Below are 27,532 nucleotides of genomic sequence, written 5' to 3'. Positions count from 1 at the left end.
GTGTCGACCAAAATGTCATGGAATTCCAAAATTGTGTAGCTGGTCTGCACCCAAAAAGGAGATTCAAGATTTCGTTATAGTATTCATTTCATTCAGGGGCAGGTAGATAGACAAACGTTTCGCCCTTCGTCAGTGTTGTTAGCGTCTCCTCTGAAGGTAAGCTTCTTTATTGTGAACTCGTTAAGGGTAACGACATACAGGTGTGTTCATGTGTGCGCTCCTGGAACAGACACACGTCAATAATGCATCCTCCACATGTACAATACATCCTCTAAAATTTAACAAGTCACTTTTTATTATAATGCATTGGAAAAACATACACCAATGTCTATAAATAGTTACAGGAAAATACTAATTAACAATAGTAGCTAGATTCAGGCTGGTCTCAAAAACGACCTCTTCAGTATCCATATGATGGAAATCCGTCGCAGTGACAGAGAAGTTTAGCCCCTGGATCGGTCTATCATTCTCTCCATCTGTCCATCTATCATTCTTTCTATTGTTTTTTCTATCTGTCCTGTAACCTGCAAACGTCGTATGGTTTCTCATGAATCTCAGACATCAGAAGGTTAAAAGTCAAACCAATAGGATTGTGCCTCCAAGCCCTTGTCTGCCCTTAGTAAACCACCACCATTGGACCAAACAAATCTGAACCGAATATCAAACGTGGATAAAGCCAATCCTATGCTGGCACTCATGCCACACCCCTCAACCACCAAACTGTGGAGCGATTTTTGAGATCTGAGAATGATGAGCCTCTAATTCAAATCTGAACATAGTAATAAAGCTATGCTTGAGCAGGCTGTGTGTACACATGTATTGGTGTGTGTGTGGCTATACTATATCTATGTGTATGTCCCCTAGCTTGGGTAAACAAGGGAATGTCACCTTGTCAACACAGCGCTAGTGTTGGCTAATAAAAGCATTAACATATGGATGATAGTAGTATAGAAACTCACATAACAGCATACAAGCTGTTATAATGAGCCTGTGATATGTCATGTTTGGCTGACTGGGAGAGAACCGCGATTGCTCTGACACTATGAGAGACCTAGACTGATTAGGGCTGGATAGAGAGAGACTACTGTTTAGTTGTAGTTTGCATTAGCAGGGAGAGACAGGAGGGTAAAAAGGAATCTTCAGCGGCAGCAATATGGCACCCAGTTCTAAAGTCTACAGTTGGGCAAACTCTTTCACCTTGGCTGCTATCTTAGCCTTCCTCTGCTCACAACTCTCTCCTGTGATCTGCTGAGTGTTCTTTATTTACTGGAAGACTCTGAGAGAGCACAGCATGAAAGAGACTGGGCCTGGAGCCTGGTATTAGTACTGGAGAGGGGGGTATGGTAGGAGAAAGAGAAAAGAGTCACGGAGGCTTTACCTGGAGTCTTTGAAACTCCCTAAACTCGCTCCGTCTCGGTCTCTGTCTATACAGCCTTCACTAATGCCCCCTCTGAAGTCACTCTACACAAAGGATATCACTGCTGTCTGCATGTGCATGTGTCTGACTGACAGTAGACAGGGGGATGTGTTCCACCCCAACAGTGTCTGGAGAAGTTGAGATGTGTAAAGACACAAAGTAGTTTGTGTAAAGACAAACTTTCATCAGAGGGGCAGAACTTTCCAGCCCACTAACTGTGTAGGGCTCTACCCCAATGTCTTTGATCAGGTCTCACCTATAGACAGAAACTTAAACAGGAAGCAGCCGTGGTAAGGACTGTTCAACAATGGCAGGACCAATCGGAATCAATGCTCCAAGACTGTTTTGATCACATGGAGTGGGAAATGTTCCGGGTCGCCTCTGAGAATAGTATCGACGTCTACACTGACTTGGTGATGGGGTTCATCAGGAAGTGCATAGAGGATGTTGTTGTGACTGGGTTCATCAGGAAGTGCATAGAGGATGTTGTTGTGACTGGGTTCATCAGGAAGTGCATAGTGGATGTTGTTGTGACGGGGTTCATCAGGAAGTGCATAGAGGATGTTGTTGTGACGGGGTTCATCAGGAAGTGCATAGAGGATGTTGTTGTGACGGGTTCATCAGGAAGTGCATAGAGGATGTTGTTGTGACGGGGTTCATCAGGAAGTGCATAGAGGATGTTGTTCACACTGTGACGATTAGAACTTATCCAAACCACAAACTGTGGATAGATGGCAGCATTCGCTCAAAACTGAAAGCGCGAACCACCGCATTTAGCCATATTAAGTTGACTGGGAACATGTACAAACAGACCAGCTATGACCTCTAAGGCAATCAAAGAGAAACAATCACCTTGCAGAGAATTCAACGGCTCAGACACGAGACGTACAGTGGGAAGAAAAAGTGTGAACCCTTCAGAATTACCTGGATTTCTGCATAAATTTGTCATAAAATGTTACCTGATCTTCATCTAAGTCACAAAAATAGACATACACAGTCTGCTTAAACTAATATCACACAAACAATTATAATTTTGTATGTCTTTATTGATCACACCATGTAAACATTCACAGTGCAGGTTGGAAAAAGGCCACGGCCTGTTCACCCCGCTAACATCTAGAAGGCAGAGACAGTACAGGTGCATCAAAGTTGGGAAAGAGAGACTGATTAACAGCTTCTATCTCCAGGCCATCAGATTGTTAAACAGTCATCACTAGCCGGCCTTCACCCGTACCCTGCCCTGAACCTTAGTCACTGTTACTAGCCGGCTACTCTACCTTGCACCTTAGAGATTGCTGCCCTATGTACATAGAGTTATTGAACACTGGCCACTTTAATCATGTTTACCCACTGTATATGTATATACTGCATTCTAGTCATGGCTAATCCTATATACATTCCTTAATTTGAGCTGGATCCTGCCGGAACAGGATCTGGCACCTCTCTGTTTTGGACTGTTTCGTTCCGGAACCCATTTGACCTTATCTGGTACCTCTAGTGGCATGACAAATCATTTTCACTGTTCACAATGTAAAAGTTCAAATAAAAGCAATCAGAGTTAATTGAAGTTGACTCATTGTTAATTCTTCTGACTGCCGCCTAAAAACCGTAATGTGAAAACGTGCCTGATATTCTAAGAATGTATTTGTTTTGGGCCAGCCCGGATTTATAGTTTGCCCAACATTGTAGCCTATATACTGTAGACCAAAGCGTGGCCATTGCTGTGGCGTGAGAGAGAAGTACATCTGTATCTCTCACAGAACAAGAATGAGATTCACTTTCCCTCTCTCTGCTCTCATAGACATGAGCCTGCAACTCTCATCTCTGCAGCGTTGCACTTCATCATTTATTTCCTTATAGAATTACAGCCCCGGAAGGGTGCTGGGGGGTGCCGCAGGACACCTGATAAATAAGTAATAGAATTACTGCTGTCTGTTCAGAAATAAATGAAATAATGCTGAATACTGCACCAGGAGTAGGCCTATCATTTTGCCACAGAGGATCTATAGGTTATATATTTTTTAAATAGACTAGCTGTAGATTGTGTTGCCCAATCACAAGGCATGCCTACAGTCGGGAACACACAGCAAATCTGTCAGTAAACAGCATGCAGCCAAAACAGGACTTTCGCAATAGTGGATTTGGCTATTTCAAATCAAATTGTATTTGTCACATGTGCCGAATACAACATTCACCTTACAGTGAAATGCTTACTTACAAGCCCTTTAACCATCAATGCTGTTTAAAAATATATATAAATAAATACAGGTGTATAAAAGCGAACACACAGCCATGCAATCTCCATAAACAAACATTGGCAGTAGAATGGCCTTACTGAGGAGCTCAGTGACTTTCAACATGGCACCATCATAGGATGCCACCTTTCCAACAAGTCAGTTCGTCAAATTTCTTCCCTGCTACAGCTGCCCCGGGCAACTGTAAGTGCTGTTACTGTGAAGGTAGGCCACACAAACTCAAAGAACTGGCCCACTGAGTGCTGAAGCGTGTAGCGCGTAAAAATCATCTGTCTTCGGTTGCATTACTCACTACCTAGTTCCAAACTGCCTCGGGAAGCAAAGTCAACACAAGAACTGTTCGTCGGGAGCTTCATGAAATGGGTTTCCATGGCCGAGCAGCTGCACACAAGTTAAGATCACCATGCACAATGCCAAGCGTCGGCTGGAGTGGTGTAAAGCTCTCTGAGATTGGACTCTGGAGCTGTGGAAATGCGTTCTCTGGAGTGATTAACCACGCTTCACCATCTGGCAGTCCGACGGTCGAATCCGGGTTTGGCGGACACCAGAAGAACACTACTTGCCCGAATGGTATGGTACAGAAACGGTATGACGGTATGAAAATCTGAATACCACCCAACCCTACTGTATATATTTATATTCCGGACTCTGCTCGTTCTGATATTTCTTGATTTTTTTATTTGAATGTTTTTGATGATGTTTTTGATTATGTGTACTGTTATGCATGTCTCGGTATTACTGGGCTAGAAACACAAGCATTTCACTGCACCTGCGACAACATCTGCTAATCTGTGTACATGACCAATAAACGTTGATTTGATTTGACAGAAATATAACATCACACTGGCTAGATCTCAAAACACACCTTGTAGTGCACTAGTTTTGACCAGATCCAGAGTGGAGCCCTATTTGGTCAAAAGTAGTGCACTCGCTGGCTGTCATTTGACATATGTCCATCCATTCACTCTCTCAATGGAGTATTCTCCTTTTGAGGGAAGAGACGTTTATAGGCCATTCACAAATGTCCTAGTTCCAGTATCTGTGACAAGTCCTGGCATCATTCAAGCTCAGTCCTCAAGCATATGTATCAGTGGAGGCTGCTGAAGGCAGGACGGTTCATAATAATGGCTGGGATGGAGTGAATGGGATGGTATCAAACACATCAAAGACGTGGTTTCCATGTGTGTGATGCCATTCCATTAACTCCATTCCAACCATTATTATGAGCCGTCCTCCCCTCAGCAGCCTCAACTGATCTCTATGTCTGTTCCCGAGCCAGCTGCCATCCATACCATAGACACGCAGAGCAGAGATCCGTCACCCAAATACATTTCAACTCAGTTTTTCACAATTCCTGGCATTTAATCCTTGTTAAAATTCCCTGTCATAGGTCAGTTAGGATCACCACTTTATTTTAAGAATGTGAACTGTGGGGGGGATCACGTGACCCTTGAACGAGATGGCCGTATGAACTAAGAGCTCCGCACAAGTAGTTTCCAATTCCTGATCTTACCTCCACTCCAAGTTCAAACTCCTTTAGCTTTAGTAAGAAAAAGTCATGGCGGCTACAAAAGGCGACACTACAGGTGACATTTTTACCCGGACTTGAGCATTAGCGACGGAAAAGGCCTCCAAGAAGAAGCTAGCTTCAGAAAAAGCTAGCGCCATTAGCCAGGAGCAAGAGGACCCGCTCCCCCCCCCCCCCCCCCCCCCCCGAGGCCCAACGAATGCCAACCTCGCACTCTGTCGAAGACATCCTTTCTGAGTTGAGATCCCAACGTACAGAACTAAACACTAAATTAGATGCCATTAATTCTCAGCTCAGTGCGATAGGGGGCAAGGTGACAATCCTGGAAAACGCTTTGCCTGACTTCAACAACAAGATAACCATAAACGCGGGTCGAGGCAGAGGGGCGAATCCTATCCATGGAAAACTTATTGACAGATGCCATGGAAACAATAGCATATGCTAAAAAGAAAATCGAGCATCTGGAAGAGAAAACAGAGGACCTGGAAAACAGGGGGCGAAGGAATAATCACTCACTTTACACCAGACCTGTCAGCTGGAATACGCCGAAAGCTCCGAGAGTTTGACGAAGTGAAGAAATACTCCATTGACCGAGGCATCTTCGGGGGATTCAAATACCCAAACGAGCTCAGGATTCTTCACCAAGGAGCCTTGCGACACTTCAAAACTCCCGGAGAGGCAAAACGTTTTTTTGAAAGACAATCCTGGTCAATGAGAAACGGACCAATGACTAAATGCGATTAATGCTACTACTAAAGGAGGTAAGACAACATATAGCTGATATCCAAAGACCCACTCGCCCCGCTAAATGTCATTATAGCCGTCCAATTTATATTTATTTTCCTTTAGCTGAGAGGGATAGGCTCTATAGCCTAACCTAGGCCTACTAATGTTTCAGCCTACTTTTATTTCCATGTTTGTTTGTTGCTATTATTACTTGGGGTTCCCTATGTCCCTTGGGGGAGGTATACTGTATGTAGGCTGGGCTATTGATTTTATTTTGGGCTACTGTGTCATTTACTCAATGCGGAGCGAAGAGGATGAGGCATTTCCTTGGTGAGGGGGGAGACGTTGTGCGTTGCTAACTGTTCCCGGTTTTTGTTTTATTCGGAACACAGAATTGAGACTGAGCGGGGGGGGGGTAATAGATCGGGATGTGTCGAGTTGTTTGGGAACTCGGCTGGGGTGTTCAGAGATTGTTATTTTATGTACACCATTTATTTTCCTTTTATGTGAACGCAGCTGTAACTACTATCCACTTTTACCCAGCGATGACTTGCACTAAAGTTGGATTACTGTTCGATGACGATGACTAGTACCTTAAATCTATTGACATGGAACTGCCATGGTCTAGGTCATGCAATAAAACGGAAAAAGATACTATGTGCTCTAAAAAAGGAAAAAGCAGACATTGCTCTATTACAAGAGACACACCTCTGTGATGCTGAACATGCCAAACTCCGCAGAGCTTGGGTGGGACAGGTGTATTTCTCATCTTTCAAATCAAACAGTAGAGGCACAGCCATACTTAGCCATAAACATTTTCCATTCAAAATTGACAAAAACATATCTGATCCGGAGGGGAAATTTACTTTGATAACTGGGTCACTATATGGTCAACCAATTACAATCTTAAACATATAGCCCCTAACACAGATACTCCTGCCTTCATGTCAAAAATGATAACCCTGTTCAATGAGCATTGTGTTTCCTTTGGTGTGGTGGCCGGAGATTTTAATTGTACCCTTAACCCAACCCTAGACAAATCATCTCAAGTCCCCACCACAAATCCTAGATCTGCAAAGATGTTGAACTCTCTTACTAAAGAGATGGTACTGACAGATATCTGGAGAGAGACTAATAGCTCATCTATGGACTATACATACTACTCTAATATCTATAACACCTACTCCCGTATAGATTACATTTTTATCCCAAAGATTTTCATAAATTCAGCCACATGTACAATCGGACCCATAGCACTTTCAGATCACGCCTTTGTCCACCTCCGCTTTGACCTCTGCAAAAACATCCCGAGGTCAAAGAGCTGGAAATTCAACAATTCAACGTTCCATACATTGGTAACTACATGGATAGACAACTACACACAAGACAACAAAGATTCTCCTGTTTCTCCGGCCTCAATGTGGGACGCTGCTAAATCCACACTAAGAGGTCATCTAATTGCATATCTTGAGAGGGAGCTGGAATGCTGTGAAAAATACATAAACAATCCCCAGACAGCACCTCCTGGAGTCATCTTAAAGCAACCAAAGCCAAACTGAATTTGGACTACACTCGGGAGATAAAAAAAAGGTTTCTCTATTAAACAGAAATACCATGAGTATAGCAATAGGCCCAGTAGATTGCTTGCTTACCAATTAAAAAAGGAGCAGCCAGAGCGTACAATCATGGCTATCCGAACAGCAGAGGACGAGGTCACATATGACCCAAAAAAGTTCAATTTAACTTTTCATGATTTTTACTGCAAACTATATACCTCTGAGAGAAAACACACGGAGGCAGAATTCCACTCTTTCCTAGAGGGATAGCTTTAGTAAGAAAAGTCATGGCGGCTACAAAAGGCGACACTACAGGTGACATTTTTACCCGGACTCGAGCATTAGCGACGGAAAAAGCCTCCAATTAGAAGATAGCTTCAGAAAAAGCTAGCACCATTAGACAGGAGCAAAAGGGAAATGTGCAGATACATGTTGTGTAAGGTGCTGTAAAATCTAAAAACGATTGGCTCGTCGTCTCAGCGAAGGCTAGAAATAGCTGATAAGAACCTTGACAGTGCTGCTGCTAGTTTTATATATGTTTTTTGTGTGTTTAAAAAATATATATTTGTGAGTACGTGTAGGTATGTAGGATGTGTGTGTGTGTGTGTGTGTGTGTATGGGTGTGAATGTATGTATGTATGTATGTATGTATGTATGTATGTATGTATGTATGTGTATCTGTGTGTATACAGTGGGGCAAAAAAGTATTTAGTCAGCCACCAATTGTGCAAGTTCTCCCACTTAAAAAGATGAGGCCTGTAATTTTCATCATAGGTACACTTCAACTATGACAGACAAAATGAGAAAAAAAAATCCAGAAAATCACATTGTAGGATTTTTAATGAATTTGTTTGCAGATTATGGTGGAAAATAAGTATTTGGTCACCTACAAACAAGCAAGATGTCTGGCTCTCACAGACCTTCTTTAAGAGGCTCCTCTGTCCTCCACTCGTTACCTGTATTAATGGCACCTGTTTGAACTTGTTATCAGTATAAAAGACACCTGTCTACAACCTCAAACAGTCACACTCCAAACTCCACTATGGCCAAGACCAAAGAGCTGTCAAAGGACACCAGAAACAACATTGTAGACCTGCACCAGGCTGGGAAGACTGAATCTGCAATTGGTAAGCAGCTTGGTTTGAAGAAATCAACTGTGGGAGCAATTATTAGGAAATGGAAGACATACAAGCCCACTGATAATCTCCCTCGATCTGGGGCTCCACGCAAGATCTCACCCGTGGGGTCAAAATGATCACTTGAACGGTGAGCAAAGATCCCAAAACCACACGGGGGGACCTAGTGAATGACCTGCAGAGAGCTGGGACCAAAGCAACAAAGCCTACCATCAGTAACACACTACGCCACCAGGGAATCAAATCCTGCAGTGCCAGATGTGTCTCCTTGCTTAAGCCAGTACATGTCCAGGCCCGTCTGAAGTTTGCTAGAGAGCATTTGGATGATCCAGAAGAAGATGAAACCAAAATAGAACTTTTTGGTAAAAACTCAACTCGTCGTGTTTGGAGGACAAAGAATGCTGAGTTGTATCCAAAGAACACCATACCTACTGTGAAGCATGGGGGTGGAAACATCAGGCTTTGAGGCTGTTTTTCTGCAAAGGGACAAGGACGAGTGATCCGTGTAAAGGAAAGAATGAATGGGGCCATGTATCGTGGGATTTTGAGTGAAAACCTCCTTCCATCAGCAAGGGCATTGAAGATGAAACGTGACTGGTTCTTTCAGCATGACAATGATCAAATCAAATCAAATGTTATTTGTCACATACACATGGTTAGCAGATGTTAATGCGAGTGTAGCGAAATGCTTGTGCTTCTAGTTCCGACAATGCAGTAATAACCAACAAGTAATCTAACTAACAATTCCAAAACTACTGTCTTGTACACAGTGTAAGGGGATAAAGAATATGTACATAAGGATATATGAATGAGTGATGGTACAGAGCAGCATAGGCAAGATACAGTAGATGGTATCGAGTACAGTATATCGATATGAGATGAGAATGTAAACAAAGTGGCATAGTTAAAGTGGCTAGTGATACATGTATTACATAAGGATACAGTCGATGATATAGAGTACAGTATATACGTATGCATATGAGATGAATAATGTAGGGTAAGTAACATTATATAAGGTAGCATTGTTTAAAGTGGCTAGTGATATATTTACATCATTTCCCATCAATTCCCATTATTAAAGTGGCTGGAGTTGAGTCAGTGTCAGTGTGTTGGCAGCAGCCACTCAATGTTAGTGGTGGCTGTTTAACAGTCTGATGGCCTTGAGATAGAAGCTGTTTTTCAGTCTCTCGGTCCCAGCTTTGATGCACCTGTACTGACCTCGCCTTCTGGATGATAGCGGGGTGAACAGGCAGTGGCTCGGGTGGTTGATGTCCTTGATGATCTTTATGGCCTTCCTGTGACATCGGGTGGTGTAGGTGTCCTGGAGGGCAGGTAGTTTGCCCCCGGTGATGCGTTGTGCAGACCTCACCACCCTCTGGAGAGCCTTACGGTTGAGGGCGGAGCAGTTGCCGTACCAGGCGGTGATACAGCCCGCCAGGATGCTCTCGATTGTGCATCTGTAGAAGTTTGTGAGTGCTTTTGGTGACAAGCCGAATTTCTTCAGCCTCCTGAGGTTGAAGAGGCGCTGCTGCGCCTTCTTCACAATGCTGTCTGTGTGAGTGGACCAATTCAGTTTGTCTGTGATGTGTATGCCGAGGAACTTAAAACTTGCTACCCTCTCCACTACTGTTCCATCGATGTGGATAGGGGGGTGTTCCCTCTGCTGTTTCCTGAAGTCCACAATCATCTCCTTAGTTTTGTTGACGTTGAGTGTGAGGTTATTTTCCTGACACCACACTCCGAGGGCCCTCACCTCCTCCCTGTAGGCCGTCTCGTCGTTGTTGGTAATCAAGCCTACCACTGTTGTGTCGTCCGCAAACTTGATGATTGAGTTGGAGGCGTGCGTGGCCACGCAGTCGTGGGTGAACAGGGAGTACAGGAGAGGGCTCAGAACGCACCCTTGTGGGGCCCCAGTGTTGAGGATCAGCGGGGAGGAGATGTTGTTGCCTACCCTCACCACCTGGGGGCGGCCCGTCAGGAAGTCCAGTACCCAGTTGCACAGGGCGGGGTCGAGACCCAGGGTCTCGAGCTTGATGACGAGCTTGGAGGGTACTATGGTGTTGAATGCCGAGCTGTAGTCAATGAACAGCATTCTCACATAGGTATTCCTCTTGTCCAGATGGGTTAGGGCGGTGTGCAGTGTGGTTGAGATTGCATCGTCTGTGGACCTATTTGGGCGGTAAGCAAATTGGAGTGGGTCTAGGGTGTCAGGTAGGGTGGAGGTGATATGGTCCTTGACTAGTCTCTCAAAGCACTTCATGATGACGGAAGTGAGTGCTACCGGGCGGTAGTCGTTTAGCTCAGTTACCTTAGCTTTCTTGGGAACAGGAACAATGGTGGCCCTCTTGAAGCATGTGGGAACAGCAGACTGGTATAGGGATTGATTGAATATGTCCGTAAACACACCGGCCAGCTGGTCTGCGCATGCTCTGAGGGCGCGGCTGGGGATGCCGTCTGGGCCTGCAGCCTTGCGAGGGTTAACACGTTTAAATGTCTTACTCACCTCGGCTGCAGTGAAGGAGAGACCGCATGTTTTCGTTGCAAACACACCGCCCGGGCAACGAAGGAGTGGCTTCGTAAGAAGCATTTCAAGGTCCTGAGTGGCCTAGCCAGTCTCCAGATCTCAACCCCATAGAAAATCTTTGGAGGGAGTTGAAAGTCCGTGTTGCCCAGCAACAAAACATCACTGCTCTCAAAATTTTTAGAAAAGGCTGTTGCGCAGCAACTCACTGCCTTCCTGAAGACAAACAATGTATACGAAATGCTTCAGTCTGGTTTTAGACCCCATCATAGCACTGAGACGGCACTTGTGAAGGTGGTAAATTACATTTTAATGGCATCGGACCGAGGCTCTGCATCTGTCCTCGTGCTCCTAGACCTTAGTGCTGCTTTTGATACCATCGATCACCACATTCTTTTGGAGAGATTGGAAACCCAAATTGGTCTAAACGGACAAGTTCTGGCCTGGTTTAGATCTTATCTGTCGGAAAGATATCAGTTTCTCTCTGTGAATGGTTTGTCCTCTGATAAAACTTTAAATTGAAAAAAAATGTGAAATGTCAGAATAATAGGAGAGAGAATGATTTCAGTTTTTAATTCTTTCATCACATTCCCAGTGGGTCAGAAGTTTACATATACTCAATTAGTATTTGGTAGCATTGCCTTTAAATTGTGGGAAGCTTGCCTTCCACAAGCTTTGTGGGCCTCTTTGCTCGAAAAAGCTTTTTCAGTTCTGCCAACACATTTTCTATAGGATTGAGGTCAGTGCTTTGTGATGGCCACTCCAATACCTTGATTTTGTTGCCCTTAAGCCATATTGCCACAACTTTGTAAGTATGCTTGGGGTCATTGTCCAATTGGAAGACCCATTTGCAACCAAGCTTTAAATTCCTGACTGATGTCTTGAGATGTCATTATGGCCATTATGGTCATTATGGCCAAACAGTTCTATTTTTGTTTCATCAGACCAGAGGACATTTCTCCAAAAAGTAAGATCGTTGTCCCCATGTGCAGTTGCAAACCGTAGTCTGGCTTTTTTTATGGCGGTTTTGGAGCAGTGGCTTCTTCCTTGCTGAGCGGCCTTTCAGGTTATGTCGATATAGGACTCGTTTTACTGTGGATATAAATACTTTTGTACCGGTTTCCTCCAGCATCATCACAAGGTCCTTTGCTGTTGTTCTGGGATTGATTTACACTTTTTGCACCAAAGTACGTTCATCTTCAGGAGAAAGAACACGTCTCCTTCCTGAGTGGTATGACGGCTGCGTGGTCAGATGGTGTTTATACTTGCGTACTATTGTTTGTGCAGATGAAATACATCCAAAGATACACATCCAATTGGCTAATTGACATAATTTGAGTCAATCAGAAGCTTCTAAAGCCCTGACATAATTTTCTGGAATTTTCTAAGCTGTTTAAAGGCACAGTCAACTTATTGTATGTAAACTTCTGACCCACTGGAATTGTGATACAGTGAATTATAAGTGAAATTATCTGTCTGTAAACAATTGTCGGGAAAATGTCATGCACAAAGTAGATATCCTAACCGACTTGCCAAAACAATGGTTTGTTAACAAGAAATTTGTGGAGTAGTTTAAAAACAAGTTCTAATGACTCCAACCTAAGTTTATGTAAACTTCCAACTTGAACTGTATGGCCTCTCATCCCATCCATATGTTCAATGATCCCCCCAAATACCTCCAGTCAATTAAGCTTTGCTATATAGCGTTACATCCATTTCCCCCCTCTGAAAAATGTGAGTGTGTGTGTGATGGTTGGTTCAGGGGTAATTAAGACATTAATAAGACAAAAGGAAAACAATTAGTCATGGAGATATGCTCCTGTCCTCTGTGGCATATCCTCAATGCCCCCCCCCCCCCCCCCCGCCAAACACACACAGAGAGAAACAGCGCAGCCTAATCTGCCCTGAAACCCAGCCAGGAGTCAAACACACACTTGAGAGAAAAGCGCATTCTGAGAGGAATGCTGGAATGAGTCCAGAAAGCCACATTATTGTTGCTTAGAGAGAATGAGGCAGAAGTGTAAGCTAATTAAAGACTGAAACTGTCTGCTGTTAAACAGGCCTAAGAGGAATTGAATTGTGCTACTTGGTGTCAGACTTCTTCTGGGAAACAACGTTAGAAACACACACGTTTGTGAGATCATGCATCTCTATTTGCCACACAGAATAAACAGGAATTTTATGCTAACGAGGTTTCAAAGGTCATCATTGAGAAGACATTGAGTGTCTGTCTGTGTGTTAGGCCTCCTGGCTTTCATGCAATTTGAATTTGCTGTCCAGATATTGGACTATTGCCAGGAGACATCGTCAACAGCCAAGTGTTTGTCTGCGTTAAAAAGAAACAAAGACAACATCAGAGAAGCATCAAGACCATTAGAAAGGCATCTAACATAGACACTACCTCCACTGCCACATTCTACATCAACACAGCTCCAAATGGTTACCATGGTGCTGACAGATATGGCAGCTCTGCTTCTAGCTCCTGAGCAACTTTGCAGTATTTCGTTTTTTTTGTGTGTCATTTCTTACATTATTAGGCCAGAATGTTTGTCTTATTACATTACTTATTACATGTGTGTGTGTGGGATATGTTCCCGGTAGCCTCTGAGAATAACATTGACGAATACACGGATATGGTGACTGAGTTCATCAGGAAGTGTATAGGAGATGTTGTACCCACTGTGACTATTAAAACCTACTCAAATCAGAAACTGTGGATAGATGGCAGCATTTGCGCAAAAATGAAAGCAGGAACCACAGCATTTAACCACGGCAAGATGACTGGGAATATGGCTGAATATAAACAGTGTGGTTATTCCCTCAGTAAGGCAATCAAACAGGCAAAATGTCAGGATAGAGACAAAGTGGAGTCACAATTCAACGGCTCAGACACGAGACGTATGTGGCAGGGTCTACAGTCAATCACAGCCACATCGCGGATACCAACGTCTTACTTCCAGACAAGCTAAACACCTTCTTCGCCGGCTTTGAGGATAAAACAGTGCCACTGACGCGGCCCGCTACCAAGGACTCTCCTTTTCCGTGGCCGACGTGAGTGAGACATTTAAGCATTTTAACCCTCGCAAGGCTGCCGGCCCAGACGACATCCCTAATCACATCCTCAAATGTATTCACTCCCTATCCCAGGCTGCGGTCCCCACTTGCTTCAAGATGTCCACCATTGTTCCTGCACCAAAGAAAGCACTGGTAAACTAAATGACTATTGCCCCGTAGCACTCACTCCTGTCACCACAAAGTGTTTTGAGAGGCTAGTTAAGGATCATATCACCTCTACCTTACCTGACACCATAGACCCACATCAATTTGCTTACCGCCCCAATAGATCCAAAGACGATGCAATTGCCATCACACTGCCCTATTACATCTGGACAGAATCACGATGCAGCATAGGATATCGACAGTGACAACAGTTGGCTGCTATTTACTTTAAGTGATAGTTTGACTGTCAAATCTGTGTATTGGTATGTGGCCAACAAATGTTTTATAGAGAGACCGCCCAAAAATGTTTGTGCCATTTAAGTTAGAAAAGTCCTGTGCACCCCAGAGCTTGTTACAAAATCAACAGTACAAAACCAAAGATATTGATCTGTTTCAACCAATCGATCTTATGCCATCATGATGACTATACACATATATATTAACATCACAGATCTGAAGTCAAAAGGATGTGCAAGCTTGTGTAAGGTTGTAACACAAACTGACCACATTAGGGATATTATCCCAACATAACATGATTTAATATGCCAAAATCATTAAACAGTTTAAGATGATAGTATGTTGCCCACTCACAAACATCTATTTCTCTCGCATTTAACCATTTAGAGAGTTTAAAAATTCTCTCAAACTGCATTTAACTGCTCGTTCTAGACCAGTCTGTGCGGCATCCTGAACGTTTGACATCCCTCCTCTAAAACACACTGCAGACACCCTCCGCAAAGCACTGAACATTAAGACCACCATCTGCAAAGCATCAAACCATAGAAATGAAAGTAAAGAGACAACCCTAGAGTTCCAGTAGGGGAGAACAATGTCTAGATTATCTTCACTCCAAGGACCAGCCATGGTTAAGGAGCAGTACAGCCTCTGTATCCGTGCTTTCCTGCATTCTCTAGGCCAGCAGCTACAGTAGGCCAGTTCAGTGAGAGCCAAATGTGTATCAGAGTTGGAGAGGATGGGAAAACAAATTCCCATGCTTTTTCATAGTTGAACTTCGTCGTAAAAATGCCTCAAACTGCACCAACATTTTTTCCATCAGTGAAAGAAAGCAAATTACACATCACACACACGGTTTTAAGAGCTATAGAGAGGAGAACAATACAGATAGAGGTGGAATGGGGGGGAAGAGAGAGAGAGAGAGAGAGAGAGAGAGAGAGAGAGAGAGAGAGAGAGAGAGAGAGAGAGAGAGAGAGAGAGAGAGAGAGAGAGAGAGAGAGAGAGAGAGAGAGAGAGAGAGAGGCAGAGGCAGAGAGTGGGATAGAGAGGCAGAGGCAGAGAGAGAGATAGAGAGAGAGAGAGGCAGAGAGAGAGAGACGGGATACAGTTGGTTGTATTTAGAATGGGATAGAGAGAGAGAGAGAGAGGCAGAGAGAGAGAGAGAGGGGCAGAGAGAGAGAGAGAGAGACGGGATACAGTTGGTTGTATTTAGAATGGGATAGATAGAGATAGAGAGAGAGGAGAGACGGGATACAGTTGGTTGTATTTAGAATGGGATAGATAGAGATAGAGAGAGAGGAGAGACGGGATACAGTTGGTTGTATTTAGAATGGGATAGATAGAGAGAGAGAGAGGAGAGACGGGATACAGTTGGTTGTATTTAGAATGGGATAGATAGAGATAGAGAGAGAGAGAGAGGAGAGACGGGATACAGTTGGTTGTATTTAGAATGGGATAGATAGAGAGAGGGAGAGAGAGGCAGAGAGAGAGAGACGGGATACCGTTGGTTGTATTTAGAATGGGATAGATAGAGAGAGGGAGAGAGAGGCAGAGAGAGAGAGACGGGATACCGTTGGTTGTATTTAGAATGGGATAGATAGAGAGAGGGAGAGAGAGGCAGAGAGAGAGAGACGGGATACCGTTGGTTGTATTTAGAATGGGATAGAGAGGCAGGAGAGAGGCAGAGAGAGAGAGAGGCAGAGAGAGAGAGAGAGAGAGAGAGAGAGAGAGAGGGAGGCAGAGAGAGAGAGACGGGATACAGTTGGTTGTATTTAGAATGGGATAGATAGAGAGAAGCTGTGAACGATCTGAGAGACAAGGCAAGAAGGGCATTCTATGCCATCAAAAGAAACATAAATTTCAACATACCAATTAGGATTTGGCTAAAAATACTTGAATCAGTCATAGAGCCCATTGCCCTTTATGGTTGTGAGGTCTGGGGTCCGCTCACCAACCAAGACTTCACAAAATGGGACAAACACCAAATTGAGACTCTGCACGCAGAATTCTGCAAAAATATCCTCCGTGTACAACGTAGAACACCAAATAATGCATGCAGAGCAGAATTAGGCCGATACCCACTAATTATCAAAATCCAGAAAAGAGCCGTCAAATTCTACAACCACCTAAAAGGAAGTGATTCACAAACCTTCCATAACAAAGCCATCACCTACAGAGAGATGAACCTGGAGAAGAGTCCCCTAAGCAAGCTGGTCCTGGGGCTCTGTTCACAAACACAAACACACCCTACAGAGCCCCAGGACAACAGCACAATTAGACCCAACCAAATCATGAGAAAACAAAAAGATAATTACTTGACACATTGGAAAGAATTAACAAAAAAACAGAGCAAACTAGAATGCTATTTGGCCCTAAACAGAGAGTACACAGCGGCAGAATACCTGACCACTGTGACCGACCCAAAATTAAGGAAAGCTTTGACTATGTACAGACTCAGTGAGCATAGCCTTGCTATTGAGAAAGCATTTTTCAGCATTTTCTTTAAAAAAGATAGGTTAGGAGTTAGATAAACTTGGATTTTTTGTCAGGAACACATACTGGATTCTACCCTCTTCAACATAACCCCTACTTCAAATCAAAACTTAAAACCTACAACCTCATTTTGGACGGAATTACGGAATCACCTGGAAAGTTCACAACAACCAAGGATTTTTTACCCTATACAGCAAATTCTCTGGAAAACAACAGAAACCTGAAAACACCATCCAACCTGGAACTGACTTCAACTAGCACTGACGTGTCAAGTGAGAGGTGTCAAAGCTCATTAGCCCAACAATGGCAGGAGAGTCACACAGTCTACCCCAACCAAATGGAGAGGCCTTAGAAGCTCCCTCCCGCTGTTCAGAGGTAATTAAAATACAGTACCCTTTGCATGTAAAGAATGATAAGGCAAGAAAAGACCACAAGAAGAAGCTCCTTATGGAAAATCAAGAGACACTTTTTGCTGACTATTACAAAAATGGGAACATCAGCAACCTCATCTTCCACACAAACCATCCCCTGGCATGGCACAGTGCTATATTAGCACACTACCCCTTTGTTACGAGAGGGGGGATTAACGAGGGGTGGAAACTCAGAATACTTGATAACGAGGACTCTGAGTTAAGTAATATAAATATCTATAAATCCGGATCAGTAATGGTACAGAATAACCACAAACAGTTTCAGCTGGACTTTCACCTAATCAAAGAATTAGCCCAGCAGGAGAAGCTCTGCCTTGATAATGATACCCCCACACAGAGCGGGTCAGACCAGACCTCTTCATTATGTAACCCCACAGATGAGCAACCCCCAGTGGAGAGTCAACCTCCCAGCACAGATTACCACTCCCTCATTGAAATGAAGGACAAATTCACCCAGCTGGAGGTAAGACAGGTGGAGCTGGAACAGCAGGTGATTACACTTCAGTCAGCGCAGACCCAGACAACAGTCCAGCACAACAACAGCCCCTTAACCAGACCCGGAGAGCTGGAGGTGGACAGAGACATATCTGCACTTTGGACAGTGGTGAGACAAATACAACAGGAGAAAGAGGAGCAGAACAGAGCACTAGAGGAGAGTATCAGACTGCTGGTGGAGGAGAGGTTGAGGGGGATGGAGGAGAAGTTGATGGGGACGGCGTGTGACAGAGAACAACCCACTAGAGAGGTGGCCACCCCCACAGAGAAGCCAGCAGAACAGCCCACTTCAGCACCCAACAAAAGTCTCGACACCACAGCAGAACAGTCCACACCAGACCCTGAACATAGAGTCGACACCACAGCAGAACAGTCCACACCAGACCCTGACCATAGAGTCGAAATCACAGCAGAACAGACAAATGAAGAACCCCAAGCCCAGAGGCTCTCACCCCCTCTGAGCACCCCCCCTGTCAGCCACCCTGATAGCCCTTTTGACAACCCCCCCACACCCACTGAGGACAAACACAAGACACAGATTGTACTACTTATGGACTCAAATGGGAAATATATAGAAGAAAAAAAACTTTTTCCCAAACACAGTGTGTCTAAACTCTGGTGTCCAAACACCCAGCGTGCCCTCGACCTTCTGTCTGAGGCCAAACTAGGCTCACCCAGCCACATAATAATACACACAGGCACAAACGACCTGAGAGCACTGCAGGAAAGAGTGGCCACAGCACTGAAGAGAGTGATTGAAAAGGCTTCTTCTACTTTCCCCAACGCACAAGTGGTTATCTCCACCCTGCTACCACGAAAAGACTTCCACCCTGCCACAATACAGCGGGTAAATGCAAGTATTTCCCGTGACTGTGCCTCAAAACCAAACGTTTTCCTGGCCCACCACTCCACCCTGGACTTGAACAGCCTCTATGACCAGGTCCACCTCTACAAGGCAGCAGTGCCCACCTTTGCCCGAACTCTAAAGGACATCGCTCTCAAACGTATCCCCAACACTTCACACAGGAGCAACAGATCAATAGACACCCCATCCAGACCAGCGAGACACCCTCCCAGATCTGCAGGACCCCCCCCTGGACCTACACATAGAGGACCCACGCCAAGAGGAATTACATCCAGACCACAGTACACCCAGACACATCCACACCCCCACCCCAACCAATCAACACCCCCCCACGTCAACCATGCCCACACCCCATTTAGGCCCACCCAGGTCAGACCTATGCCACTCCTGCCCACCCCATGCACCCCACCCCCGCAAAGAGGGCCTCAACATGGAAGCCACACATACGCCCAGGTAGTGAGCGGGCAAACAGTCCCAACCCCCACTCTCACACTCGCCGAAGCCAATGGCATGTACCAGATGCTCAGCAGGCTCTGCTCACACTTACTGGCCTGAGGCCAAACCACGACCAACAACATTGGACACTCTATGGAACAAAAAGCCTTCACTATATTATCATGGAATATCCAAGGCCTGAGGTCATCTGCCTTTGGCCTAAAGAGCAGAAACCCGGACTTCACCAAAGAAATCGGTAATACAGACATTGTCATCCTGCAAGAAACCTGGTATAGAGGAGACGGACCCACTGGTTGCCCTCTAGGTTACAGAGAGCTGGTAGTCCCATCCACCAAACTACCAGGTGTGAAACAGGGAAGGGACTCAGGGGGTATGCTAATTTGGTATAGAGCAGACCTAACTCACTCCATTAAATTAATCAAAACAGGAACATTTTACATTTGGCTAGAAATTCAAAAGGAAATTATCCTAACAGAGAAAAATGTCCTCCTGTGTGCTACCTATATCCCCCCACTAGAATCCCCATATTTTAATGAAGACAGCTTCTCCATCCTGGAGGGGGAAATCAATCATTTCCAGGCCCAGGGACATGTACTAGTCTGTGGCGACCTAAATGCCAGAACCGGACAAGAACCTGACACCCTAAGCACACAGGGGGACAAACACCTGCCTGGAGGTGACAGCATTCCCTCCCACATATGCCCCCCTAGGCACAACTATGACAACATAACCAACAAAAACGGGTCACAACTCCTGCAGCTCTGTCGCACGCTGGGTATGTACATAGTCAACGGTAGGCTTCGAGGGGACTCCTATGGTAGGTACACCTATAGCTCATCTCTTGGCAGTAGTACTGTAGACTACTTTATCACCGACCTCAACCCAGAGTCTCTCAGAGCGTTCACAGTCAGCCCACTGACACCCCTATCAGACCACAGCAAAATCACAGTCTACTTAAACAGAGCAATAATCAATCATGAGGCATCAAAGCCAAAGGAACTGAGTAACATTAAGAAATGCTATAGATGGAAGGAATGCAGTTTGGAAACCTACCAAAAAACAATTAGGCAACAACAAATTCAATCCCTTTTAGACAATTTCCTGGGTAAAACGTTCCGCTGTAATAGTGAAGGTGTAAACTTGGCAGTAGAAAATCTTAACAGTATATTTGACCTCTCAGCTTCCCTATCAAATCTAAAAATCTCAAATAGAAAACCGAAGAAAATTAACAATAATGACAAATGGTTTGATGAAGAATGCAAAAATCTAAGAAAGAAATTGAGAAACCTGTCCAACCAAAAACATAGAGACCCGGAAAACCTGAGTCTACGCCTTCACTATGGTGAATCACTAAAACAATACAGAAATACACTACGGAAAAAGAAGGAACAGCATGTCAGAAATCAGCTCAATGCAATTGAAGAATCCATAGACTCTAACCACTTCTGGGAAAATTGGAAAACACTAAACAAACAACAACAAGAAGAATTATCTATCCAAAATGGAGATGTATGGGTAAACCACTTCTCCAATCTTTTTGGCTCTATAACAAAGAATAAAGAGCAAAAACATATACATGATCAAATACAGATCTTAGAATCATCTATTAAAGACTACCAGAACCCACTGGATTATCCAATTACATTGAATGAGTTACAGGACAAAATAAAAACCCTCCAACCCAAAAAGGCCTGTGGTGTTGATGGTATCCTCAATGAAATGATCAAATATACAGACAACAAATTCCAATTGGCTATACTAAAACTCTTTAACATCATACTTAGCTCTGGCATCTTCCCCAATATTTGGAACCAAGGACTGATCACCCCAATCCACAAAAGTGGAGACAAATTTGACCCCAATAACTACCGTGGAATATGTGTCAACAGTAACCTTGGGAAAATCCTCTGCATTATTATTAACAGCAGACTCGTACATTTCCTCAATGAAAACAATGTACTGAGCAAATGTCAAATTGGCTTTTTACCAAATTACCGTACAACAGACCATGTATTCACCCTGCACACCCTAATTGACAACCAAACAAACCAAAACAAAGGCAAAGTCTTCTCATGCTTTGTTGATTTCAAAAAAGCCTTCGACTCAATCTGGCATGAGGGTCTGCTATACAAACTGATGGAAAGTGGTGTTGGGGGTAAAACATACGACATTATAAAATCCATGTACACAAACAACAAGTGTGCGGTTAAAATTGGCAAAAAACACACACATTTCTTCACACAGGGTCGTGGGGTTAGACAGGGATGCAGTTTAAGCCCCACCCTCTTCAACATATATATCAACGAATTGGCGCGGGCACTAGAAAAGTCTGCAGCACCCGGCCTCCCACTGCTAGAATCCGAAGTCAAATGTCTGCTGTTTGCCGATGATCTGGTGCTTCTGTCACCAACCAAGGAGGGCCTACAGCAGCACCTAGATCTTATGCACAGATTCTGTCAGACCTGGGCCCTGACAGTAAATCTCAGTAAGACCAAAATAATGGTGTTCCAAAAAAGGTCCAGTCACCAGGACCACAAATACAAATTCAATCTAGACACTGTTGCCCTAGAGCACACAAAAAACTATACATACCTTGGCCTAAACATCAGCGCCACAGGTAACTTCCACAAAGCTGTGAACGATCTGAGAGACAAGGCAAGAAGGGCATTCTATGCCATCAAAAGAAACATAAATTTCAACATACCAATTAGGATTTGGCTAAAAATACTTGAATCAGTCATAGAGCCCATTGCCCTTTATGGTTGTGAGGTCTGGGGTCCGCTCACCAACCAAGACTTCACAAAATGGGACAAACACCAAATTGAGACTCTGCACGCAGAATTCTGCAAAAATATCCTCCGTGTACAACGTAGAACACCAAATAATGCATGCAGAGCAGAATTAGGCCAATACCCACTAATTATCAAAATCCAGAAAAGAGCCGTTAAATTCTACAACCACCTAAAAGGAAGTGATTCACAAACCTTCCATAACAAAGCCATCACCTACAGAGAGATGAACCTGGAGAAGAGTCCCCTAAGCAAGCTGGTCCTGGGGCTCTGTTCACAAACACAAACACACCCTACAGAGCCCCAGGACAACAGCACAATTAGACCCAACCAAATCATGAGAAAACAAAAAGATAATTACTTGACACATTGGAAAGAATTAACAAAAAAACAGAGCAAACTAGAATGCTATTTGGCCCTAAACAGAGAGTACACAGCGGCAGAATACCTGACCACTGTGACTGACCCAAAATTAAGGAAAGCTTTGACTATGTACAGACTCAGTGAGCATAGCCTTGCTATTGAGAAAGGCCGCCGTAGGCAGACATGGCTCTCAAGAGAAGACAGGCTATGTGCTCACTGCCCACAAAATGAGGTGGAAACTGAGCTGCACTTCCTAACCTCCTGCCCAATGTATGACCATATTAGAGAGACATATTTCCCTCAGATTACACAGATCCACAAAGAATTCGAAAACAAATCCAAATTTGAAAAACTCCCATATCTACTGGGTGAAATTCCACAGTGTGCCATCACAGCAGCAAGATTTGTGACCTGTTGCCACGAGAAAAGGGCAACCAGTGAAGAACACACACCATTGTAAATACAACCCATATTTATGCTTATTTATTTTATCTTGTGTCCTTTAACCATTTGTACATTGTTAAAACACTGTATATATATATATAATATGACATTTGTAATGTCTTTACTGTTTTGAAACCTCTGTATGTGTAATGTTTACTGTTAATTTTTGTTGTTTTTCACTTTATATTTTCACTTTGTATGTTGTCTACCTCACTTGCTTTGGCAATGTTAACACATGTTTCCCATGCCAATAAAGCCCTTGAATTGAATTGAATTGAATTGAGAGAGAGAGAGAGAGAGGCAGTGGCAGAGAGAGAGAGACGGGATACAGTTGGTTGTATTTAGAATGGGAGAGAGAGAGAGAGAGAGAATTAGAGTATACCTTAACCATTGTATACCTTAACCATTTGTACATTGTTAAAACACTGTATAATATGACATTTGTAATGTCTTTATTGTTTTGAAACTTCTGTATGTGTAATGTTTACTGTTCATTTTTATTATTGTTTATTTCACTTTATATATTATCTAACTCACTTGCTTTGGCAATGTTAACACATGTTTCCCATGCCAATAAAGCCCTTGAATTGAATTGAAAATACATTTTGGGCAGAGCACAGCACTGCTGCTGATGAAGCTAGACCAAATAAGAAGTCAGAACCACTCTCGACACACAAACACACATCCCTGTGGTACCAACTCAGGTAGCAGAACTCAATGGGCCATGTGTGTGTGTGTGATCTCCTCTTCTGATACGGGCCCAGTGCTGGTCTGGTATTCTGGGAGGGTGTGGGGGGCAGGTAAGTGATGAAAGCAGGTCCTTGTTACCCTCTGTGGCAGTGAAGCCAGTCCTCATTCCCCACTCTCATCCCCTACTCTTCCTCAACCACCTAAACTCATACCCATCAACCCAAATCAACCCACCCCCTTTTTCTGTGTAGAACAGAACATCATCATTGATGATGCTCTTTTAGCCCTCGTCTGATTTAGTGTCTGGTCCTCTCTGTTCTAATGAACTACGCAGCTTGAGGGAAACAGAAGACAGACCTTTTCTTTGTGGCCAAATTTTTATTTCGTATTTTTTTTCTCAGTTCCTGCGAGTCTTATCTTTCAGTGATGGGGTCATAATATTGTGTAGCTTAACCGTTCAAAAGATAGAGCGACATTTGTAGGAAGAAAACAGAAACCACTCTGTTTATTACAACTGCTTCTAGCGGCTACCTGAGGTTTCTGACGTAACAAGGGTCTATGAACCAAGCACAACTTGTATTCGATATTTGATTCTCACTCGTGACCCCATTTTCAAATCAGGCGACCCCACATAGGGTTGTGACCCATAGTTTGGGAAATGCTGGCCTACTTACATTTCTGATGATTAGTCACAAAGCTTCGGAGGTGTGTGGTGTGGTGTGTGCGCTTGTGCATGTGTGTGGTAGACAGACACACATGCATCCACATGTTCATATGTTATTGTGTTCTTCTAAAATCTAGATCCTAATGTTCTGGGTCGAGACTTGCCCTGTAGAAGTCTCCTCCCACCACAGAGGATTTTTGTGGCGGGTTCCCATGGCAACAAACCACTTGACATCCCATTTCACTTCCCTAACTCCTAACCACACCTCCCTCGATCTTAAACAGCTCTGTACTCTTACCAGGACTTCCTGGAGACTTTGGATGCAAATAGAGATGAAACAAATGAAGACAATTCTAGCCAATAAAAACATAGACACACACCCGTCAATGAATCTCACCATGACCAGACTCTTTGTCACGCTTCAGAAGACAACGAGAACTGCCATTCCCAAAATTCCCAGGTGACCTATTCCTGGGTTTGGAATTCCAGGCTCTCAGGCCTGTCCCTTATATATCACCCTGCATGTGCTGTAGCTCACAACACGTGTGCACAGTATTCTTATTGTTGGTTTGACAGTGAGCTTAGTTAGGTGTCCTGGAAGGAAGGGAGAATCTTCACCTACTGTACAAACTGTCTCTATGTCTACTCCACTAAGACATTACTTAGAGCAACACACACAACCATCCCCCTTTCAGGGATCACATGAGTGAAGAAGCCTTCTCTCTCATTACTAAACACACATAATATGATTCATATGCACGTAATTTAGCAGTCGCCAAATTCTCTTATCCAGAGCGACTTACAGTACATGCATTTTCATACTTGTCCCCCATGGGAATCGAACCCACAACCCTGGCATTGCAAGTGCTATGCTCTACCGAGTGAGCCACACAGGACTGTGTAATACAGACACACACATATAGTATACACACACCAGCCCCTCACTCTGACAGGGATTATTTTCTCTCAGTCTTCTTGTGATTATATGTATCTCTTTCTCACTCTCTTTTTCTCTCTCGCTCTCCCTCTCTCTTTTTCTCTCTCTCACATCAATGAATACATGCCATATACACACACATGCACATGCATACACGCACACCACACTCTCACATGCCGCTCATCTACCTGTCTTAGTTAGGCTCACACACAAAAACACACTCACATGCCGCTCATCTACCTGTCTTAGTTAGGCTCACACACAACCACACTCTCACATGCCGCTCATCTACCTGTCTTAGTTAAGCTCACACACACCACACTCTCACATGCCGCTCATCTACCTGTCTTAGTTAAGCTCACACACACCACACTCTCACATGCCGCTCATCTACCTGTCTTAGTTAAGCTCACACACAACCACACACTCACATGCCGCTCATCTACCTGTCTTAGTTAAGCTCACACACAACCACACATAACCACACACTCACATGCCGCTCATCTACCTGTCTTAGTTAAGCTCACACACAACCACACACTCACATGCCGCTCATCTACCTGTCTTAGTTAAGCTCACACACAACCACACACTCACATGCCGCTCATCTACCTGTCTTAGTTAAGCTCACACACAACCACACACAACCACACACTCACATGCTGCTCATCTACCTGTCTTAGTTAAGCTCACACACAACCACACACTCACATGCTGCTCATCTACCTGTCTTAGTTAAGCTCACACACACCACACTCTCACATGCCGCTCATCTACCTGTCTTAGTTAAGCTCACACACACCACACTCCAAACCATAGCAGAGGCCTTTCAACATCCAGACAATCACTGTTGATGGTAATCACGTCCCCCCTCCACTTAGACAGGCATGTTCCAACTCATCACACACACACACACAATCTCAAACACACAGGCAAACATTGCATGTGCATGTAGTACTGCACAATTGACAATGCATCTCAGTTACCTGATGTGGCGTCCTCTTCTCTTTCAGACTCCAAGGAAGGATACATGTTTATAGTATTTGAATGGGGCCTCCTTATTTCCTGCTCTGTCCTTATGTATAGGATGGCACTTTTCAAAGAAGCTTAGCATCGTGCAGTGACATTACCTTCCCTTAGACCTGGAGTACTGTAAATGACACTACAGATCACTCACCTGTGGTGGGTGTGGGGGTTGGACTGGGGGTGGGGACTGGGTTGTCCGTGGGGGGACATGGGTACCCATCATCAGGGGGCTCAGGTGAGCTGACAGGAGGGCCCCTCTCCACATCCATTGGCTCACTGGGGCTGGGGGAACAGGAGTCAAGCCTGAGACATTTAAATGGAGATATAGTCAGAAAACCTACATCTACTCTCAGATGGCACGTTTTGTCTCTAGTGTTACAAGACAAAAACAGTAGATCATGCTCAGCACACCAATCATAGATCATGCTCAGCACACCAATCATAGATCATGCTCAGCACACCAATCATAGATCATGCTCGCACACCAATCATAGATCATGCTCTGCACACCAATCATAGATCATGCTCAGCACACCAATCATAGGTCATGCTCAGCACACCAATCATAGATCATGCTCAGCACACCAATCATAGATCATGCTCAGCACACCAATCATAGATCATGCTCAGCACACCAATCATAGATCATGCTCAGCACACCAATCACAGATCATGCTCAGCACACCAATCATAGATCATGCTCAGTACCCCAATCATAGATCATGCTCAGCACACCAATCATAGATCATGCTCAGCACACCAATCATAGATCATGCTCAGTACCCCAATCATAGATCATGCTCAGCACACCAATCATAGATCATGCTCAGCACACCAATCATAGATCATGCTCAGTACCCCAATCATAGATCATGCTCAGCACACCAATCATAGATCATGCTCAGCACACCAATCATAGATCATGCTCAGCACACCAATCATAGATCATGCTCAGCACACCAATCATAGATCATGCTCAGCACACCAATCATAGATCATGCTCAGTACCCCAATCATAGATCATGCTCAGCACACCAATCATAGATCATGCTCAGCACACCAATCATAGATCATGCTCAGTACCCCAAAAAGCAGAGCACCCTCAGCATGGAAACAGAAAAAGGAGAGAAAATCTACCAAACAAACAAAAAAATTGAACTACCATGCAGTGTTTGTACTGAGTATTTACATCTCATAAATTACCCTTTCTTCAGAATGTTGAAAATGTTTCAGAATCCTAACAATGTATAAAGTTCAGAAGTTAGCCAACTTCGAGGGATTTGAGAG

The 27,532-nt window shown here is 44.1% G+C and overlaps 1 protein-coding gene across 12 annotated transcripts in view; it reads right to left on the bottom strand.

The window, feature by feature from the left end:
• Nucleotides 1-27,532, bottom strand: part of mdfi (MyoD family inhibitor) — a 51,762-nt gene that overhangs the window by 22,911 nt on the left and 1,319 nt on the right. For 2 of the 12 annotated variants that reach the window (XM_090241247.1, XM_090241246.1), the window contains exons 2-3: nt 27,435-27,482; nt 26,397-26,548 (exon numbers count right to left, since the gene is read on the bottom strand). In XM_090241247.1, the coding sequence (XP_090097373.1) occupies nt 26,397-26,548; nt 27,435-27,436 (154 nt within the window). In that variant the 5' untranslated portion in view covers nt 27,437-27,482. The remainder of the gene's footprint in view (nt 1-26,396; nt 26,549-27,434; nt 27,483-27,532) is intronic. The other 10 variants (XM_090241251.1, XM_090241248.1, XM_090241257.1 and 7 more) reach the window with 5 other exon arrangements.

The sequence above is a fragment of the Oncorhynchus mykiss genome, chromosome 7 (assembly GCF_057628025.1).
Source record: "Oncorhynchus mykiss isolate SJ-2025 chromosome 7, ASM5762802v1, whole genome shotgun sequence".
Taxonomy (NCBI): domain Eukaryota; kingdom Metazoa; phylum Chordata; class Actinopteri; order Salmoniformes; family Salmonidae; genus Oncorhynchus; species Oncorhynchus mykiss.
Note: the sequence above shows the minus strand (reverse complement) of the source record. Positions and strands in the feature narration are given on the sequence as shown.